At 50.5% G+C, this 21,150-nt stretch overlaps 1 protein-coding gene across 2 annotated transcripts in view; it reads right to left on the reverse strand.

Moving 5' to 3' along the window:
• Positions 1 to 441: 441 nt before the first annotated feature.
• CORO2B (coronin 2B) overlaps positions 442 to 21,150 on the reverse strand; it is a 125,833-nt gene continuing 105,124 nt past the window's right edge. For both annotated transcript variants that reach the window (XM_054565226.1, XM_054565227.1), the window contains exons 4-12: positions 12,403 to 12,552; positions 11,613 to 11,777; positions 9,548 to 9,664; positions 9,315 to 9,419; positions 8,641 to 8,737; positions 6,759 to 6,871; positions 6,335 to 6,425; positions 5,989 to 6,128; positions 442 to 2,363 (exon numbers count right to left, since the gene is read on the reverse strand). In XM_054565226.1, coding sequence (XP_054421201.1) covers positions 2,232 to 2,363; positions 5,989 to 6,128; positions 6,335 to 6,425; positions 6,759 to 6,871; positions 8,641 to 8,737; positions 9,315 to 9,419; positions 9,548 to 9,664; positions 11,613 to 11,777; positions 12,403 to 12,552 — 1,110 coding nt within the window. In that variant the 3' untranslated portion in view covers positions 442 to 2,231. The remainder of the gene's footprint in view (positions 2,364 to 5,988; positions 6,129 to 6,334; positions 6,426 to 6,758; positions 6,872 to 8,640; positions 8,738 to 9,314; positions 9,420 to 9,547; positions 9,665 to 11,612; positions 11,778 to 12,402; positions 12,553 to 21,150) is intronic.

The raw sequence follows: 21,150 nt of genomic DNA on the forward strand, positions 1-21,150 counted from the left end.
CCTGCTGTATAACTGCAGAACAGTAGTTCTCAACTGAGGCTATTTTGACACCCTACAGGACCTTGGGTGACACCTGGAGACATTTTTTATTTATTACCACTGAGTAGGGGTTCCTATGGCCTGTGATCAATAGAAGCCAGGGATGCTGCTGAACATCATACAGTGCACACGACAGCCCCACAGCAAAAAGTTATCTGGCCCAAAACGTCAATGGTGCTGTGGTTCAGAAGCTTTGCTGAGGTGAATGAAAGTGTGGAAGTATATCTGTAGATACATATGTGGTTTGTCGTTCCAGAGAGACAAAGGAGCTGCGGCTGCGGAGTTGGCCATCAAGATACTGGGGTAACCAAGAGCAGGTTTGATAATTTGAAAACATTTTATTTCAATTCTATCCTTGGGAGGCAGCATAAATAATCACAGAAGACCACAAAGGTCAATGGGGAAGAAAAAAAAAAGCTCAAGAAGTGCGGGGAGGAGGAGATGAGAGCTAACACTGTCTAGCCGCAGGCGGTGGGGGTGAGGAGACCCTGCTGTAGCTGGCCGAGAGGGCAGCTGGTTCTTGGAGGGAAGCCTCAGGGGTCAGAGGGCTTTCCCTGTCCAGGTCACCAGGAGGGGCTTACAGAACCCTGGCCTCTGTGGATGTTCTCCAGGGCGGCCATGGGTAAAGCAGGTGGGAGTACAATGTGTCTAGCTGATCCTAGCGAATGAGAGAATAGGGAAGGCCCCCATTTGATTCCCAGGCCAGATCTCACCCCCAAACTGTGGTTATTCTGTGAAGAACAGTGTTTATGGACACTGTGGGCAGTGGAAAATGGAGGAAAAAAAGAGAGAAAAAGAAAATGTGTAGAAGACCAAATGAAACGTGGTATCTCAAAAGAGTCCTGTGACCTCAGGCCACTTCTTAGTTTCTTCATCTACAGAATGGAAAGAGTGCTCCCTACCTCCTGGAGCAGATGGGAGACTCCAATGAGATCCTAGGTGTCAAAGAACTGTGTAAACTTTAAAGTGCTATACCGATGTGAGGGGCTGTGGTCATTCTACAAGCATAAGGCTGAAAGTGGCTGAGATAGTAGTGGCGAGAGACACACACGGAGCATCATCCACCCCTTGAAGCAAGCAAACCCCTGCTCTGCCTTCCCCAGGGCCCGACTCCCCCTCCTCAGCCTCAGCTTCCAGGAGGAAGAGGCCTCATCTCAGAGGGAGTCCCCTGGGGGGGGAGGGAACAGAGCAGGGGGGGCCCGCAGGGTGGAGGGGCACTGAGTGTGAGGGGCCTCAGCTGGGCAGTGTGACACATTGGCACTACTGGTGTTGGGCAGACGGTAGGAGTGGCTTCCAGTTCTCATCCTCCACACATATCGGGGCACTGGTGAAGCCACCAAGGGATTGGCATCTTGCTGCAGTGGGAAGGGCCTTGGCCTGGGGTCTAGGCACCCTAGGTCCTGGGTCCACTGTTGACCTGTTGGGTGTCTTAGTAAGTCACTTCGCCAGTGCAACCCTCCGTTCTGGCATTTGTAAAATGAGGACACTATTCCCTACCCTGCCTGCCTCACAAATTAAACAGGGAAAGGGTATTGCAAGAGCTTTGAAGAGACTCATGGGAAGGCAAGGGGTCTTTATGGCCTTGACGAGCAATCCTCTTAATTCCCTGAAGATAAGAGAGAGGGGGCAAGAGACAGAAAGGAGCAGGGCTGCTTGCAGCCCTTGTCAGGTGAATCTGGCTTCCAGGGCCGCAGAGGGAGGGAGAGAGAGGGGAGGGAAAACAGGTGATGCCTGCCATCCAGCCCTTACAGTGTGGTCCATCAGGGATGCTGTGAGCCCCAGCAGTGGGTGCTGAGATGTCCTGGCAGCAGCCTCCTTTGCAAGGGAAAAGTTCCAGTTCTAAGTCTAGGGGGGTCCTGGTTTCCTCCTCTGCTCCTTGGTCCATGGAGGCCGCCCCTCAGGGAATCCGCGGTCTTTGCCCAGCCGAGGGGAAGCCGAGGCTCTTGGGGTGGCAGGCAGGAGAAGGGGCTGCCAGCGGTGGGTCTCCAGGAGAAGCTGGGGCCTTTTATTAGCACGAGGTCAAGAGGTCAAAGATCAGCTTCCAGTTCTTGAGATGGCAGGTGGGGCTCTCCTCCTCAGGCTCTCCCCCAGTTCCCATCCTGGCTTTGTCTCTGGGATCACAGGACAAGGGGAAGGTAAGAGACGAGTAGAAACAACGGAGAGATTGGCTTAGAAAGCAGCCCCACCGAGAGCTAACAGTTTTTGGGGCTGTTGCGCAAGTTCTTCAGTTCCAGCTGTAGCTGTCGGATGCGGATGTCCTTCTGGGCCAGCTCCTCTTTCAACCGCCGAATCTCATCCTGCTGCCGGAAGAACATTCGGAGGAGCTGGGTGGACAGAGAGAGGGGGCCACGGAGGGGCCAGGAGAAAAGAGGTGAGAATGTGATTTCCAGAGTAGATACCCCTGCCCCCCGACCCTGTCCCCTCCTCGGATCCGCATAGTAGCCTCTGCCCTTCTCTGCAGACCTTCCACTACCCCACCCTGTAGTGTCCCCAGTGACTGATGTCGCTACAGCTCTCCCTCCTCCAGACTCAGCTCACGACTCCTACTTTCCCCTGTGAAGTAGAAAAAAAGACAGACCTGCCCTGGGCCTGAGTCAGGATTGCTGAGGAAGGGGTGAGTCCACACAGGCCGTTTTCCCAAATATCCCAGCCTCACCCTTTTAGGGGTCCAACCCTAATAATTTTAGTTATCATTCTGGATGGAAACCTTTCTAAAATGTTTGTTCAAGGAGGCTCAGGGTACAGAATGGAATTCAGCCATTTTCCTGTTGACATGGAGCTATCACAGGAACACCAAAGTTTGCACTGGGCAGTGATCTATTGCTGGCGTGGGCACAGGCAAAGACAGAGCCTCTCCTATGGGACCCCCTGTATTAACCCATCTCCCCGCTTCTTCTGTAAAACGGACCCACAGGTGCCCACGGAACACGGAGGCCCGGGACGCATGGCTCCTGGAGGACCCCACGCACTTGAGGTGAATGTTATCAACAAGCCGTTGGAGCCATCCTCAAACTTCCTGGTGGGAGTCACATTTGCCTGGTAATTGCATAATTTGATTAAATATGATATAAACTGATGAAATATGAGTACAAAAAGGCAGTTGCTGTTTCTATAAAAACTAAGTTAAATGCTTTATAAAAACCTTGGTAAAGGTGATGCTAAAAATGGTGCTGCTGAATGAGGTGTGGGTGATATCACCACAAAACACTGGGGAATTGACTAAATCAGGACTGTGTGATAGTGGTTATACCACCATCCAAGCTTCTACACGTTTGTCAAAACTTAGGGAACCGCACACTACAAAGGGTAAATTTTACCATGGGTGAACTAAACCTCAATGGAGTTTCTTTTTTAAAAAACTGGGGAAAACTTTGAAGAAAACTAGGGCTTTGTTTTCAGATTGACTTTAAGTTCCTGTTCTATGTAAAAGAAATGAAATTGGAGTTAAGTGAGATTTATCTGAGACCAACACAGCGCCCATCCAAGGATGTCCCCGAAGGAATGGTCTTGGTCCTGCCTCAACGTATGATGAATAAATGTATTTGTATTTGTTTTAAATGAAAATAAATAGTTTAAAGAATGCCTATGCCATTTTTATGATATCCTCTTTTAACTGATTTTTTTTTTTTTAACCAAGAAAGCAGTCCTGGTTTTGTCTGAGAGAAGATATGTTATTTGTTCCTACATATCCCTGTGCCTTCCAAATTCTCAAATTTCTTCGCATACTTTTTCAACTTTTGTTTAGAAAGGCCTTATTGGGGTGTAATTGATATTTTATAAATTTCACTTATTTTAAACGTCCAATCCGCTGATTTTTAGTAAAGTTACAGAGTTGTGCAACCCTGAGTCTCCTCCCTTGGGTCAACCTGGTCCTATCAGCGATCTCTTCACACTTGGATCAATGTGTCTGCTGTTTACAGCTCCATTTCTTATTGGCTGCTTCCAAGATGCTGTGAAGATTGAAATGGTGGGTAAAACCAGAGTTAGCAGGCTCTGAGTGAACTTCTTCCCAATGAGGACTGTGCACAAGCTTTAGTATAGGGCAATTGTGGCATCTGTTTTGTCTGCTTAGAGACCCTTTACAATTTTCCTCCAGCTCCTCAGTTCTGATTCATATAGACAAGTCGATAGCTAAATGGTATTCTATTTAACTACTAGTCAACCCTGCCTTTTCCACACCGGTACTAGAACTGAGCTTAGGCTCTTGATATGTATGGCCCACGCGGGCTAGCAAAGCAACTCAGGTACCTCTGCTTTCTCAGGGTACACAAAAAATTTTTTTATTAGAAAATGTCAGATATGTACAAAAGTAGAAAAATTAACACCATGAATCTCTAAGTACTCATCAACCAGCTTCAACAAAAGACATATTTCCTGCTCGATGTCTACCTGTTCTTGGTATTAGCTCCTGCCTACTTGCCCTGCACCACCACCTGCTCCTCCCCCCAGGGATTATTTAGAAGCAAATCCCATTTATCACATGATTTCATCCAGCCCTAGAAATCTCAACATCCCTCTATAATGGCACATAAACATATTATATAATAACTACCAGTTTACCTGTCAGTTTCCACTTCAAAACTGTGAGGTCCCAGAGGTCAGGGACAGTCTTATTTTTTGTGAATAAGCGTGGTAATCATAAGTTGGTGTGACAAGAAGCGTCAAAGATGGCCCCCCACATTATCCCATGCCCTCAAGGGTGGACTGGACCTAGTGATTTGCTTCAAATGAATACAATATGGCAGGAATAATGAGATGTCATTTCCAAGGTTAGGTTACAAAGAGAATGTGGCATCCCAGCTTGGACACCCTCTCTTCCTCATTCTGAGGGAAGCCAGTTGCTGTACTGTGAGTTGCCCTATGGAGAGATCCATATGGCAAGGGCCTGAGCAGGGGAGCACCTCTGGCCGACAGCCCACGAGGAACTGAGACCCTCAGTCCAACAACCTGGGAGGAAACAAGTCCTGCCAGCAACCATGTGAGTGAACTTGGAAGCAGATGAGCCTTCAGATGTGACTGCAGCCTTGGCTGACACTTCACACCCTCGTGAGAGACCTTGAGCCACAGGCACCCATAGAAACTATGAGATAATGAATGTTTGTGGGTTTAAGTCTCTAGGTTTTAGGGTAGTTTGTTACATGGCAATAGGCAGCTAATACAGTCAGCTTCTTGGAGCACTTAATGTGAGCCAGGAAGAGTGTCAGACACTTGGATTACCTCCTTCATGCTCACAGCATTTCATATCCCCATTTTGCCATGAGGAAATGGACTTAGGTCAGGAAACTTGCTCAGGCAGAGCCAGGAAATGGGAAAGCCAGGATTCAAATGCAGGTGGGTCTACACAGCCATCTCTGCCTCAGCTGCATCAAGCCAAGTGCCTGGCACACGGTAGGCATTCTGTGAGTCCCGGCTGAGTGGAAGTGCCAGGGACTGAGGGAATGGTTGGAAAGAGGGGCCTTCGGGGGCATGGACAGAGCCCAGCTATGGTTGCCTCTGAATGCTCCCACTGCAAATGGTACAAAGAGCATTTCCATAAACATCCAGCATCTTCCACAAAACAGGAAACTGTGAGATCTCATCAGTGCTACAGGACCACGAAGGAAGGCTTGAGACTGGCTTTCCTCTATGAGGCAGGAATTTATATCTCCAGTAACACCAAGTGACAGCGACACTCGGGAGGGGATGCATGAGGAGACTGTGAATTCACACATAGCTGTGTGGGTTAGCTCATTTGAGGGTTAGGGGAGGGGCATCAATATCCCTATGATATCCCAGCCTCTATTTATTGGGGTCAGAGGAATGGAATCCAACAGCGGGCTACTTAGGGTGCTTGTCACAGAAAGAAAAAGGCCTCAGGATGGAGCTGACTTAAAGGCCTGAAGCCCATAGTTGAAATGTAAAGGTCTCGCTCTTCCAGGACCTGTGGAGGTAAGAGCTTATATTCCTTACCTCATTCTCTGTCCTGGGTGGGACATTTTCTAATAAATCTATTCCATTGACCACAACACTCTTCTTTTCTTTGATGGGGGCCTTAAACACCATTTTCGAGGACTTCTTATAGCCTTCTTTCAAAGACATCAGCACGGGATCTAAGAAAGGCAAGGGACATGCTCTCATTGACAATTGATGCACTGTCAAGCAATGGTCTTTCATTTACCCCATCCTTGACAGTTGGCCAAGAGTAAGGCAAAGTTCCAGCAGGAGCATGTGCAAGGGAAATGGGGTGAGCCAGACAGAAGGCAACACTCACACACTCTTAGCCTCTTTTGTGAAGCCGACCCCTAACAGTACTTACCTCGGTTGATGCCTCCCAGCCATTCATCGGGGGTCAGAGCTGGCTCTGTGCCTGGTGTCATGGGGTAAATGTCTTCCTGGTAGGAATCTGACTATAGGGGGGGGGGAGCAGAGGAGGGAACAGATGGGGGGCTATTGAGAAAACCCCTGCTCTCAAGTCAGACTTTTCTCCTCGCTGACCTCCAACCATGCTCCCTGCTCTCCTGCCTTCGAAGCCTTTGCACTCACAGTGTCTCCCACTTGGAATTCCCACCCTGAGTTCATTAGCAAACAAAACTGTGCCCACTTTGGAATGTCTTCCATTCCCCTCCCGACCCAGTCCACAGGAAAAGGGCTCCTTTTGGGCTCCTCAAGCCTTCCAGTCAGTGGCGAGCAGGCTAGGATTTGATACGGGGCCCTTGGGAGTCCTTCCCAGCCCCACTCACCCTCCGGGGCACGATCATGGAGATGGGTTCGATCAGGCCCTTAAGAGTCACCAGCTTGTAGAAGCGGAACACCTCGCAAGCCGACACATCCAGACCATGCTTGGGCATGACCCCTGCGGACAGGCATACGTGGTTCCCTGGGGTCCAGGGGATTCCCCCCTTGGTGTCTCTCTTCTCTGATGTCCCCAGCCAGGGGAAAGACCCCAGTGGGGAGCACTGGGTTTGGAACAATGACCCAGGCAGAGGGCAATGGGTGGGCTGAGGGCTTCTTCAGTCAGTTCTGTCTCTGGGTGGCAACTTCTCAAGCCCTGTGGGCCAGGCTTGCCTCACCCAAGTGTATGGCTTAGAATTGGAGCCTTTCCTCACTGGAAGGGGCTGCAGAAATATTGGGATCTAATCCATTCTTTTTATAGATGAGACTCCTAAGGGTCAGAAAGGAAGGGGCTTGTCCAAGGCCAAAGAATATTATCACAAAAAAAGCCACAGAGCCCATCAGCTTCTGAAATGAACTGGCTTCTTGAAGCATCAGTGTCCTTGGTCCTCAGAGAGAAAGAAGGAGGGAAAACCTTTTCCCATGCACCCCTGAGGTTTTAAATGCTGCTTGACTGCCGTTCTGTCATAATCTTCTAGGACTGAGAGCATGTGCGTGTGTATGTGCATGCATGTCTTTTCTGTGTCTGTGCATTAGCCACACTGTCACTGAGAGATGCATCTCCTGATCGTCTACTCAGGGAACAGTGCGGTGTGGTGTTAGGAACACAAGCTTCAGGGTAGGACAGACCTGGGTTCTAATACTGGCTCTGTCCCTCTTTATGGCTGGGAGCCAGTCCTTGGGCAAAACATGACCCCTCTGAGCTTCAGGTCCCTTGAATGGCTAGTCACTTGAATGGAGGAAGGTGGTCGTCCCCCATGAGATGGTCAGGGGATTGAGCGTGAAGATGTTCATTAACGGCTCAGCGTGGTGAAGAGCACAGATAACATTAGTTTCTTTCTCCATGATGTGAATGTGAGTTAACGTTCTACCTCTCAACTGGAGTGGAAGTCTGCTCTTCTAGATAAGGGAATCCCAGGAGCTGGGGTTGGGGGAAGTGGTGTAGGTACCAAAGTGGGATCTGGAGCCAGCAGACTGAGTGTGAGTTCTGGTTCTGCCACTTAACAGCTACCTGATCTGCCAGGGGTAAGTTACTCAGCAACTCTGAACCTTTTAAAGTACCCGGTTCATGATAAACGCTCAACAGTGACAATGAGAAATGGTTACGCTGGGTTCCTCCCTCTCCTCTCCTCCCCAAGTCTCACTGGGCCTACTTTCTACACATTTCCTGGATTTATCTTCTTTTCATCATGCCATCCCCCTAGTTGCCCTGATTTCTTGCCTAGAAATCCACAGTGGCCTCCTAACTGGTCTCTCTGCCTCTCTCCTGCCCTTTCAAAATCCATGTTCCTGAATGCACTCTCCCTACAGAAGCCCGAGCAATCTTCAACTAAACTTTCAGATCACATCACATTGCCCCACCTCCTACTCAACCAACCAGGAAAAAGAAAAGCTTCTAATGTCAGAACCATGTTGGGCCTCTGCCTCCCCCTCTGCAAATAGGAATGAGGACACAGTCACGCCTCTGTGAGCTGCTGATGACCAGGGATGGCAAAGGATGCCCAACACCATGGAAGGATGAGCTAGCTGGTCAAGTGAGTGGCGACAGGTGGCTGAAGACCAGCAGGCTGACCTTCACAGGGGCAGCACCTGTGGGTTCTATTGCGACTTGCCCATGACCTGTGGCCTTTTGAATCTGATAGTTTATTGGGGGTGGGGGGTTACCTATGAGCCAAATGTCCAGTCTCCTGTTCTACAGTCTACCAGCCATGCAGTGTCTTGCCTCCTTACCAAGGCCTTTTTGTGGGGCTGGAGAGCGGAACTCCATGAGGTAACTCAGGTAGGGCTTCTCAGTGCTGATCTCATAGTACCGGATGTTTCCATCACCCTGTGGGCAAGGAGAGAGGGGGGTGAAGAAGGTAGAGGGGAAAGGGAGGGCTGAGTAGCCCTGGTCTGGGGGTCTGCTGAAGAGAGCTTCTGCTGTGCCTCCAAGGTGGTCGAAGACCAGGGAGGCCTGGCCTCGAGGTCCCTGGTGGGCCTGCCACAGGGGACTTGCTGGGGCTGGGGCGGGGGCAGGGGCAGGGGGTGGTGGTGCTGCTGCTGCTGCTGGGTGTGTGTGTATAGATTTCTTTTCTGACAAGGCCATATTTGCCAGAGATCTCCTGGCAGGTGCCTTAAATTCCATCATTAGTCAGTCTTCTACACTTTAGGCTCTGATCCTTATTCCAGTGTAAAGCCCTCTCTAATTCACCTCTGAAGGAATTTTCAGTCATTGAAGCTTCAGTAAGAGTAAGCATCAGACTTGAGGGTAGGTTTCAATGGAAGAGAGTGAGACCAAGGTTGGGTCAGGGGAAGGCCCGAGACGTTAGGCTGCCTCTTCTTAGGGAAGTAGGGGAGGAGCAGGGGCCCAATGGGGGTAGGGGCCTCCCACGGGCTGCCCTGGTCCCTCCCCCACCCTCTGTTACCTTTCCAGCCAGGTAGAGCATGTGGGTGTCGGCATCATAGAAGGGGAACAGGAGGCCAGAGAGCCCATCAATTTCTTCCTCAATCAGAGGCATGGATAGGTCCTCCTGTGGGGAAGGGGCCAGTATCAGCCTATGTCCAGGGAGGATGGCACCTCACTGTCCCACACGACAGCAAAGTCCCCAGAGCTACAACCCTTTTATGTCACCACCCGGCCGGGCTCCCTGTGGCTGACCTGGTCCCAGAGGGCAATCTGTCTTGTGTTCCACCTGGAGACCCCTGTCGTGAGAAGCCTCTTCATGTTCCCCAGGAACACCACCCGGTTCACTCTGTGGTTTTTGCAGTTGGCCTCCTGGGGGGAGAGAGGGCGTCGGTGAGCCAGGGCCACAGACTCCAGGGTCCTGTAGTGGGCTGGGCAGTGGCCCCCAGAAGATACATCCCTGGGACCTGTGGGTGCTTCCTTATCTGGAAAAGGAGACTCTGCAGGTGTAAAGTTAAGTTAAGGGCCTTGAGATAGGGGGATCCCCTGGATTATCCAAGTGGGCCCTACACGCTATCGCAAGAGCCTTTATAACAGGTGGAGGGAGCTTGCAGAGACACAGAGAAAAGAAGGTGATGTGACTGTGGAGGCAGAGTGTGGAGAGACGTGACAACAAGCCAAGGAAGCCAGCAGCCACCAGAAGCTGGAGGAGGCAGGAAAGGGTTTTCCCCCAGCGCCTAAGAAGGGACTGTGGCCCTGCTGACACCTTGCTGTCAGAATTCTGGCCTCCAGAGCGGGGAGAAAATCCATTTCTGTTGTTGCAAGCCACCCCTGTGTGGTAATGTGTTACAGCAGCCCCAGGAAACAAATACAGGGGCCGCGGAGCAGTGGAACCCTGAGACTGGAAGGCAGGCCTCTCTGCCGTGTGCCAGAGGGGGCGGAGGACAGGAGAGCGGGTGCTGACGTTGCCCAAGCCCTGGGCAGGCCCTGCACTGAGCCAGGTGCCAGGTGCTCTCAGCAGGGCTTCTCTTTTAACCTGCACAGCAATACCTACTGGCAGGAATCTCTGAGGACGAGGACCCTGAGGCTCAGAAGGACTGGTTCGCTGTCTCATGACTCACTTCACCAGGGACTCCTACAAAGCCGTCCCTTGCCTCCCAGCTCTTGACACTTCCCTTTCCTCCCAACACACAACGGCCCTCTGCCAGGATGAGTCAGCATCAGGCAGAAACCAGAGGCTGCGCAGCAGTGCAAAGGCCCAGGCTGGCCTCACTTGCTCTGGATTTTAGCCCCAAGTTCTGCCAAAAAAGTGTAACCCGGGAGGAGCCCCTCACCCTCTCTGGGCTCGTGTCCATGGCTGTGAGGTGGATGCTGGGTTCTCTGCTCTCTGACACCTTTTCTGCCCAGCATGGCTCTTGGGTCCATCTGGCTGGGATTGAATTCTAGCTGCTCCGTGACTGTGGCATTCAAGTCTCTGGCCATCTCTAAGGCTCGGTGTTGCCACGTGTGAAATGGGAAGAGTAACAGCACCCACCACAGAGGACCGTCATGAGGACTGAAGGAGGGAACGATGCGGAGCCCGTGGCGTCCCAGCGATGTTGCCAGTGGGGTTAATACCTAGGGTAACTACTATTGGTAGAAGTAGTAGCAGATGCCTCTCCGGCCTCACAGTGGTGGGCTCCTCCTAGGTAAACAAAACCAGGCCACCCTTTCTTGTGTAGTAGGTAAATCTCAAAGTTAATGCGAATTTTCCATCCCACTCAGTGACTAGCATACTTTAGGTGCTCAGGAACTGTTCATTTCTTATTCCCAAATGGCATCTAATCCCTTCTTCACAGTCAAGACCCAAGAGACCGGAAAACCAAAACTAGAGTTAAGTTCACTATCTACCTCCCCACTTGGAGTTGTCCCTGGGGCCAGCAGCCTGAGCCATTTCCACCAGGCTTGTCCCACACAGGTGGCTGGGCGGTGCCCATGACAAGGATCACAGTCTCCTGGGCCCATGACAAGGCTCAAGGTCAATACCCAAGGATTCATGTGCTGAAGGGTGTCACCAGCTCAGTCCGCAGAGCAGGCCAGAAGAATCCCATCTGGGGAGTGGGGTGCGGTGGACAATAAAGGGTACTAAGGCTCCTCCCCACCAAGAATAAGGCAGGGCTGCTGTGAGCCGAGAAGGGCCCAGAACAGACCAGATGGTCAACCAGGGTGCTGGCCAGGTGCATAGCAGAGGGGAAGTGGCCCGGTCTTTCCTGGATCCTGGCTGAAAGCTGAGCCCCAAGCCTCAACACCTTCCCTTCCCCTTTAAAAGGTGGGGCTTCACCTGCAGAACACGGCCTGAGCGCGGCTCAATTACACGCAGCTTCTTGTCCTTGCACGTGGTGGTGAGCAAGCTGCCGTCGGTGTTGAAGGACATGCAGAGGATCACGTCCGAGTGGCAGTCGATCATCTTCACGGGCTCCCCCACGTCCAGGTTCCAGATGAGGACCTGGGACAGCAGACGAGCAGGAGTCAGGGTCAGCCCTGCTGCTGCTGTCATAGGGCGTCTGTCCCCGTTCCACACCCGACGGTCCTGGGGGAGATGCCCGTGAAGGGTCGGGGTGTGCTGGGATGCAGGATGGTGTTACCGAGTTCTCCACCAAAGGCTGATGTGCCCCTGCCACACAAATCCACTACTATCCTTGGGCAGATCCCAGCTCTAGGCTGGCTCAGTTTCTGCAACTGGCAAGAAGGATAAGTGTTCCTTGCCAGGTTCCAGTGGCTGGCACACCTCGTTTGAGGGCATGTCTGGGGGTAGGGGCTGGGGCTCCATTCTCTTCCCTCCAGCAGCTTTGGTTGTTCCTGCTTTCCCCACCAGGAGAGTGTGGGCACAGAGTGGCATTCATTTCCAGTCCATCAGCACCGGAGAAGGCAGTACAGATGCCTTCAGCCTCTGTGGACCCCAGGAATGACGGGGTGCACAGAAGATGCTCAGTTGTGTGTAGTGAATGAAGAAATGAACAGATGAGACAATATTGGTTAACATACTCAGGAAAGTAATAGTGCTTCCTACAGGCCCCCAAAGATGCCCTTCTCGCTCCCTCCCCATCCCCACTGCCTGCCAGGCTGCCTACCTTGTAATCATAGCCGGCACTGAACAGGATGTTGTTGGTAGTGGGGTGCCACTCGACCAGCCCCACGCGCCGGCTGTGCCCATGCAGCTCCAGGAGAGCCTCTGTCATGTTCCGCTTCAGCCCGCCCTCAGGGATCTCCCAGATCCGCACCTGCAGGGGAACGGAGGATCTAAGCTGGGTGGGCAGGGCGGAGAGGGGCCCCGATGGCCTCCCCCTCTGACATCAGGCTTTCTGAGACCTGCTTGGTGAGGTGCCTCATGGCCAGGGTGGTGGGCAGAGCTGACTGAGGCCGGCAGGGAGGTTCGAGGCGTGATGAGAGAGGAAAGAGGCCATCTCCTCTCTTCCTTTGGGAGGGTTTTCTCTGAGAAGTCTCTGAAGACCTTGGCAACTATTATCACTGGCATGTTATTGTTATGGAGTAGCCAGGCCCAGAGGACTAGCCAGGCTTGATAGCTCTGAGCCAGTGTTGAATTAAAAAGCCTACCTCTGCTTCCCTTCCCACATCCTTCTAAGAGATCTGCCTTCAGCCCCAGCTTCTCTGTTTGTACCATATGGCCTTGTCCCCCACTGTACCCAACCCAAGATGGACACCTGAGCAGAGGGAAACCCTTCTGGGAGGCTGGGAAGTCCAGGGTCACTCCTGAGATATGATAAACCAAGGGGCAAAGATTCTGATTAGATGTTGGAGCCTGAGCTGAAAGGATGGGCAGAGCCTGGAGGCAGCTGCTATTTCCAGGCTTATGGATGCTGATAGAGAAGCAGAAAAAGATGATCTGCAGAGAGGAGGAGGGGACTCACAGAGAAGCAGAGAAAAGAGACCACACCCCCAGTTATTTACAGCTGCCTTGGTGGGCTTGTTTTTCAAGCTCAACAGACTCTGCGGAGTTTCAGCTGTTTGATCTATAGGTGGGGGAAATCTTTGCCTGGCCTTGCCTACTGGCAGAATAAAATGAGATACTGCTTGTAAAAGTTGGTAAACTGTCAAGTTCTCCAAAGAAATAAGGATTATAATTCTCATTTTAATTGTTGTTATTATCATCATTAATGCTATTTATTATGCTCTGACTGGTGAAAAGAAAGAACACATGTGACTACAATTTAGGACACCTTTAAAACAAACGTTTTGAAAATCTGAACTCCACCCTTGCTAGTACGGAGAAAAACAGGAAAAACAGCTCTGCGATAATCATTTATAATCTTTTTTAAAAAGATTTTATTTATTTTTAGAGAGAGGGGAAGGGAGAGAGAAAGAGAGGGAAAGAAACATCAATGTGTGGTTGTCTCTTGCGTGGCTACCACGGGGACCTGGCCCGAAACCCAGGCATGTGCCCTGACTGGGAATCAAACCGGCGACCCTTTGCTTAGCAGTCCAGTACTCAACCCATTGAGCCACACCAGCCAGGGCCCATTTATAGTCTAAAACAGCCAACTGAAAAACAGAGCCAGTGTTGGCGGATTATACTGTACATTTAATCGGTATTGGTAGTACGATCAATCAGAGTCATCTTCTGGAAGCCATTTGGCCATCTTTAGTAGGAACCATAAAGATATTTATATTATATTCTTTGACTTAGTAATTTCACTCTTAAAATCCAATATAAGCAAAAATCTTTATGCATCATATGTTCATTGTAACATCATCTATACAGAAAATTTAGAAATACTCTAAATGACCAATACAAAGGGAACAATTTAATCTCATATCAGTGTGGAGTATTAGCCACTCAATTATAATTCTGAAGGCTCTGAATAAACACAGAAAGCATGTACAGAAAGCCTGTTACAGGCAGACTCAAGGAGAGGGGAGCAAGGCTGGGAACGGGGGGTGCCCCGAAGGGAATCTCCTTGGCAGGCTTCTCGGTGCTTTCCGCTCCGACTACAGAAATATCTCCCACATGTGTATCCCCCTGAAGACCCAGCTCCGCACACGCAGATGCGGGAGCCTTCAGGAAGAGAAAGGCAGGTTCAGCCAAGGATTGCGGTCACCCTTAGGTGTACCATCCTCAGATTCGAAAACACACTCGAGGAAAAGTTAATGATTAGGGTACAGTGGAAAGGTTTCCGTTCCTCACTGTCATTTCCTTTTGTTACTTCGGCTCTCCAGCAAAGCCCAGCACTCCCCGACAGTCCCGCACAGTGGCAGGCCTGGGGGAGGGAGGTGACATGAAGGGGGCCTAGCAGACCCCATGCTCCCTTCTCCACCGGCCGTGTGTGAGGGCCTTCTGGGAGGAGGTCTATCCTGGAAATGGTGGGAGGATGGAGTGGGGACCCAGGTGGACGACTCGGTAATTATCAAGAAGACGTACTCCTCTTGTCCCCAAATCTACTAGAGGAAGGTGACCCTTGCAGAGAAGAGACTAATGTCTGGGTTAGACACACACACACATCACCACACACACACATTTCTTTTTTACCCAAAGGTGTATTCTCATACACATACTTCTACAACTTGCTTTTCTCATGTAACAGCAGATAGTGGGTATCTTTCCACATCACTAGGTATGATTGACTTTTATCTTTTTATGTGGCCAGAGGGATATCTGTTGTACAATTATGCCACGATGGATGTAATCAACCTCTAATAATGAACACCTGGGTTCTGCCCACTTTTCTCACTACTACAGTTCATTCTCTGATGGGCAGCCCTGTAACACAAGTTTATGCATGGGTGCAAGTATTTCATTAGGACACATGTGTAGAAGTGTTTCATTATAGTTGCTGTAAAACTGTTCCCAAAGCTGTTCTCATTTTCTCCAACAGAGCCTGCCTCCTTACTTATCCCTCTAAAACTGTATCTTCAAAACTGGGTTTTTGCCCATTGGATCAAAAATGCCACCTCATTGTTGTTCGGATTTGCATTTCTTTGATTCTTAGAAATGCTGGGCATCTTTCTCCCTGTCTATTGGACACTCTTCTTCGCACTTCAGAAGCATGAGAAGCTTTCAGACTCAAGGGGATGATACTTTAAGGGGTAGAATGACGGGCTAGTGTGGAGGCATTTGGGAGCAAAGGATCCCGTCTATGGATACCTCATACTGTCTACTGAGGATGGAGGACATGCACATGAAGTCATTTAGCCTGTAAGTGCTGACTGAGGCAGAAGCGTGGCCTCTGGCTTTTGAGGAAGATCTTTGAAACAGAGAGTTGAGCCTCATTACTTCCACACACCTCTCTTATGAGCCAGGCCCTTGCTGGCCAATGGGATGGGTGCCGAGCCCGCCTATGCCTGCCCTTGAGCAGCGTACAGGGGCGCTGACACACTAGAGCACCCACCAGGGCACAAAGCTGGGGGAACCTTGAATCCAGTCTTGGAAGTGTTGGGTGGGAGGGTTGGGCAGAAGCAAGGTTGAAAAAGGGGATGTCGACCCAGGTTAAAAAGATAGGTTCGCCCTGGCCAGGTAGCTCAGTTGGTTGGAGCGTTGTCTCAATAAGTCAAGGCTGTGGGTTCAATCCCCAATTAAGGCACATACAGGAATCAACCAATGAATGCATAAATAAGTGGAAAATAATAGTCAATGTTCCTCTTTCTCTCAAATCAATTTAAAGAAAAAAACATAGGTTGGGGCTGTGGGTAAGGGTAGGGAGACAAAAAAACGACCAGTGTGTGTGGGTTTGAGCACAGTGGCTCGGCAGGTTGCAGGTTGTCAGCCTGGCTGGTGTGCAGCAGGCTGGCAGGTGGCAGAGGGGGCCATAGGCCGTGTGTGCCACACCTGGTCACCAAGGTGCAAAAGAATGCTGCCTGGGTGGAATCTCAGAAAAAAAAATCCTTTCTCAGAACAGCCTAATTCCTGAGCAGCCAACTAACAGAGGTGTGCCTGGAATTTGTCACATGTCAGGTTAAGGTAGAAACATGGGGAGGCTGTGAAGGGCGGGTCCACCCAGGCTCTAATCCCATTGACTAGTTGGGTGATCTTGGGCAAACCAGCTAACCTCTCTGAGGCTCATGCTCCTTATCTAGACGATGAATTGAGATGTGCGCACCTTTTAAAGGTGCATGGGTTGGAGCAAACTGGGCTCAGAGTCCTTGTGAGTCTGAACCTTTGTTTGGGTGACAGCTCTGCCTAGAAACCTACTGGCTAAGCCACGGGGATGGGGCGGGCAGGTCGCGTCTGCCCCCAGGCTCTGCCCCGGGACTGGACCCACATCCCATGGGATAAAGGGCTGCGAGGGAGAAGTCAAGGGCTGTTTTCACCAATAACTGCCAGAGTAGCGTCCCAGGTAGGGCTTGGGGGACTCTGATGAAAAATGTCCCAGAGAAGCAAAGAGGTGCCTTACCTTATCCCCATTGGGTATCAGCCACTTCCCTCCCTGGGCCCCGGTTTTCTCATGCACATACTGAGTCAGTGGAAGTTAATCTTCCAAACTTTTCTGCTGTTGACATCATTGGATGTATCTCTGGGGGGAAGAGACTAACTCTGTTTGATCCACCACTATAGCAAAGAGTTGGTGTCACATGTTATAGGAGCTAAGAGGAGGAGCTGAAGTTCACAGTGGGTCAAGTAGCTGGAAAAGGAATTTCAATCCCTTACTATTCAAGGGATTCGTTGGAGGAAAAGGGTGGATGGGCGTGGGAGGAGCACTGTGGATCTGCCCAGAAGTTGCTCTGGGAGGTTATTTCAATTGAACAGGAAGCCCCATGCGGTCTGCAGAACCAGGTTTCTGAGAGGAATGGGAGGGGAAGAGTGGCAAAAGCATTCTCTCCAGCAAGCCAGCTGTGCCTGGGACTGTCTCCTTCACAGGTCCCTGGGTCAGAGTCCTGTTTATCTCAGTTACAGTCATCCAACAAAATTCGTTCAGTCCCTCCCTGTGCCACACACTTTAAATACCAGGGTGTGGTTCTTGGTCTCAAGTAGCTCACAGCCTTTTGAGGGACACAGCGAACACGTGCAGACGAGGCTAAAGCAAGGCAGCTGAAAAGGACTGTTAACAGAGCTGCAAAACCAGTGTCCCTGTGCATGGAGGAGGGAGCTGCTGGCCAGCAGAGAGAGCTTTGTGGTCTGACAAGTTCCACTGAAATGCAGGCTCTGAGCGTACTGGCTATGAGACTTCAGCCAAGTTACTTAGTCTCTCTGAGTCTCAGTCTTCTCATCTGTGAGAATAATTATACCTCTAATTATAGTTGGTATAAAGGCTAAATAAAGATAAAATATGTGCCCTACCAAGCAGATCACTAAGCACTTAATAGTACATAACAATGTTTTCTTTATATTAAAAATCGTAAGTTTTAGATAGGTCAAATTTTAGTTGTCATTTTTATTTTTCACGTGCACTTTGCTGTCCCCTATGTAGTCCATGCATAAGGTATAACATTTGTCTCCATTTTACAGAATATAGCACATACATTTCCTTTTTAAAATTGCTATGTGATGATGAAGGTGCCTGGTTGGGTCTCTCTCTGCTTTTGACAAATTGAAGGCCATGGCTGCCAGTGACGTAGGGCCAGGGCCTGGTGAGGACCCACTCAGTGCCTCCGACAACATTGTTCCTACGGGGAAGAACGTGCAGTTTACAGGATCTGCTTGTTGCACAGCTACAGCAAACAGACAGCACTTACCGTCTGTACCTGTGGTTTAGAAGCTCAGAGAAGAAGCTGAAGTACACAGTGGTCCTAACTAGTTGGGAGAAGATATAGATATAAACTCCAACTACTTAGTATTTAAAAAAAAACAAAACACAACAAACATTCTATTTGGAGCAGTGTGGAGAGAAGCAGGAAAGCACACAGTATGGGTTCTGCCCCCTGGAAGCGTCCGGTTTAGCTGCACTACACAACACAGACTTGGGCCCTAGGATTCTCACCCAGCCCCTCCACAGGTACAATGCCTGGATTGGAGATCACAGCAACTCTCATGTCTTCTGCAAGGAGGGTCTTGCCCAGAGCCAGGAGGCCCCTGGAACTCCCACCTCCCCTCATTTCTTGCCAATTATTCTCTTTACTACTAGAAACTGAGTTTATCATCACTCCTCTAAACAAGAGGTAGAATCTCAAAGTCTACCTTAATGTTGGTATCTTCTGGCCACCTAACTGTTTCCCAAAGTGAGAAACAAATCACTTCAAACCCAGGGAGATGAGAGAAGTCACCTGAGGGCCCAGGAGGAAGCATAACAGAGCATCTACTGCTGACAGTCTCATGAGGTAGCTGCTAGAAGTTTAAATGAAATGGTAAACGTGGAGCCAGGCACATGGAAGGATCTGTGCAACCTATTATTATTATTGTTACTATTGTTGTCATCATTACTATTTTCATTAATGATTATTCTTATGTAGATGAGGAAATGAGGCACAGAGAGGTTAGGAAACATCCCTTGGGTTGCACAGGTAGAAATGGAGGAGCTGGGATTCGAACTTAGGCTTGGAATCAGGCAAACTACCCTGTTCCCCTCTTCTGCACCCCTGACCTTGCCCAGGCCCTTCCTTCTCCCCTGGCTGGAATCTGACAGCCTGGGGAGGACATGGTCTGTCCTTCTGCGCATCTGTTCTAGGAAAAATGTGTAGCTCCCTGGCCCCAGGTATCTAGACATCACCCTTCTTGGGGCACAACCAGCTAGGCTTCCTACTGGATGGTCAACTCCTCCACACATGGGTGGGTCTTTTAATTACTGTCCATTCTCCAGGGTAAGGAACAGTGCCTGACACATAATAGGCACCCGAGACATACTTGCTGAATGAATGAATCACTGGAAAAACCCGAGAAAGCCCAGAGGCCATCTGTGGGCTCAGCAATGAATTGCCCTGACCTGGGCTGAGCAGACCGGCCCTTGGCCCTTACTCTGGCTGGTGGCAGACTGTATAGGTGAGAAATAACTCTGATTTCGAAGGGGGACCAGGTGTGGGGGTGGATTTCTTCCCTGGATTTTGAGCTCAGCATGTAACTTAGTCCTTCTTTAAAACTAGTGATGCAAGGTCTACTTCAATGAGCAAAGAGTGAGATGTCGTAGAAAGAGCAGGTACTGGGTGTCTGACTTCCAGCCCTCCAGTCACCCCTCACTGGGCAAGTTATTTAAATAAACTCTTTGGTCCCCACTAAGGCTAAGGCTAAGGCTAAGAAAGTAACAATTAATGTTTATGGAATTCTCAGTACCCATGAAACACTTTTATATTCATTTGGTTCTCATGACTGAGAACCAATATGGTCCCCAATTTACGGTAGGGCCACTGGCACCCAGAACAGTAAAGGAGCAGGTCCAAGATCTCACATCTGGAGAGGGCAGAACCATGATTTGAACCTAAGCCTATGGCCTCCTGAGCCTGGCTGCTTAACACAGGCGCCACACTCCCAGTTTCTCTGTGGCTGCTCAGTGGACTGGTGAGGCCTCTTGGGACTACCGTCTTTCCATCTCTAAAAAGAGTGTGTTACTCCCTTCCAACTCCAAGAGGTATTGATTCTCAAGTGTGTAGGAGGGCAGGGTGCTGGGCGGCTACTGGCCACTTCCTGCAGAGCCCCATCCCACCTCAGCCCATCATCTCAGAGGAGGGTGGGGTGGGGTGGGTGAAGGCAGCTGCTGGAAGGAGGAGCAAAGGAAAGATGCTGAGCTTGGCCCACCAGGGAGAAGGACCTGCTTCCCTCTCCCTCCTCCTTCACTCTCCTGAGACCGCTCTCTCCTCTCCTTGAGATGTCAGAAACCTCCCCCTTCTTTCCCCACTTAAGAAGGGGAAAGGTCTAGTCAAGGAACATGTATAAAGGACCCAGGGACATAGACAACAGGGTGGGGACTGGCTGTGGGAGACAGGGGTGGGTGGGGCAGGGGAGAGCAATGGAGGAAAAATTGGGACAACTATAATAGAACAAAAATAAAATAAAATAAAGTAGTTCCCCTCCAAGAAAGAAAGAAAGAAAGAAAGAAAGAAAGAAAGAAAGAAAGAAAGAAAGAAAGAAAGAAAGAAAGAAGAAAAACCCCTCCCTCCGTGGCTGCAGGAGAAATGCTGAGAGCAGGAGGCTTGGAAACCCATAGCGCCCTTCCCTGCCGCCTGCCAGCCGCCCTCCCGAGCTGCTGCGAGCTGGAGCTGCAGCAGAAGCTATAAAAAGCACAGCCCTTCAACAATAGGTGACATCACCCAGCAGCAGAAAGAACTGGATTCTGCCAGATGCCAGAGAGTTACGGCCCCCACCCCTCCCTCATGACAGAAGCCCTTGGGAATGGGCTTGGGGTATGTTCCACTGGATCCAGGAGGGATGGTTTAGACGCCCAGGGACCTCCTCACACTCTGGGGGAGGGGATGCTAGGGGAGGGAACACTGATCCTCAGGGACATGGGGGATGGATTTCACTGGTGATTCTTGAAGGGATGGGGGATATGGGAAAGAAGCTGGAGGGTGGAGGGTAAAGGCTTGCTAGATCCCTTCAGTGTCCTCTGAATGTTTTGAGACAAGTAGAGGGCAGGGGAGGGGTGGGAGTGGGCACACAGGCAGACAAGGGCCAGACCCGCTGTGAGCAGCTTCTCTCTGGGCACCTTCGGGCTGGTTCCCTCCCCAGCCCTGGTGTGCAGCACAGTGCCTGGCCTCTTAACTCTGGTTCTGGATGTCGTTTCTGATGTGCAGTAAGTTGACCATTTGGGCTGGAGTGGGCGGAGGGAGGGTTTCTCAGAGGCCTGCCTTGAGGCGCTTGCCCTGGCAGACTGACAGGCCTCCTCCTTCACCCCGGGAGCTGCAGGCCCCACTGCCTGTCACCACGCCCTGCCAGGACCTGGTCCAGGTGCCCCACTTGGGCTTTGCACAGAGCGAACGCCGAGTGGTAAGTATGGAGCATT

Source organism: Pteronotus mesoamericanus, unplaced genomic scaffold, assembly GCF_021234165.1.
Source record: "Pteronotus mesoamericanus isolate MK-2021 breed Mesoamerican mustached bat unplaced genomic scaffold, CSHL_Meso_final contig_164, whole genome shotgun sequence".
NCBI classification, from domain to species: domain Eukaryota; kingdom Metazoa; phylum Chordata; class Mammalia; order Chiroptera; family Mormoopidae; genus Pteronotus; species Pteronotus mesoamericanus.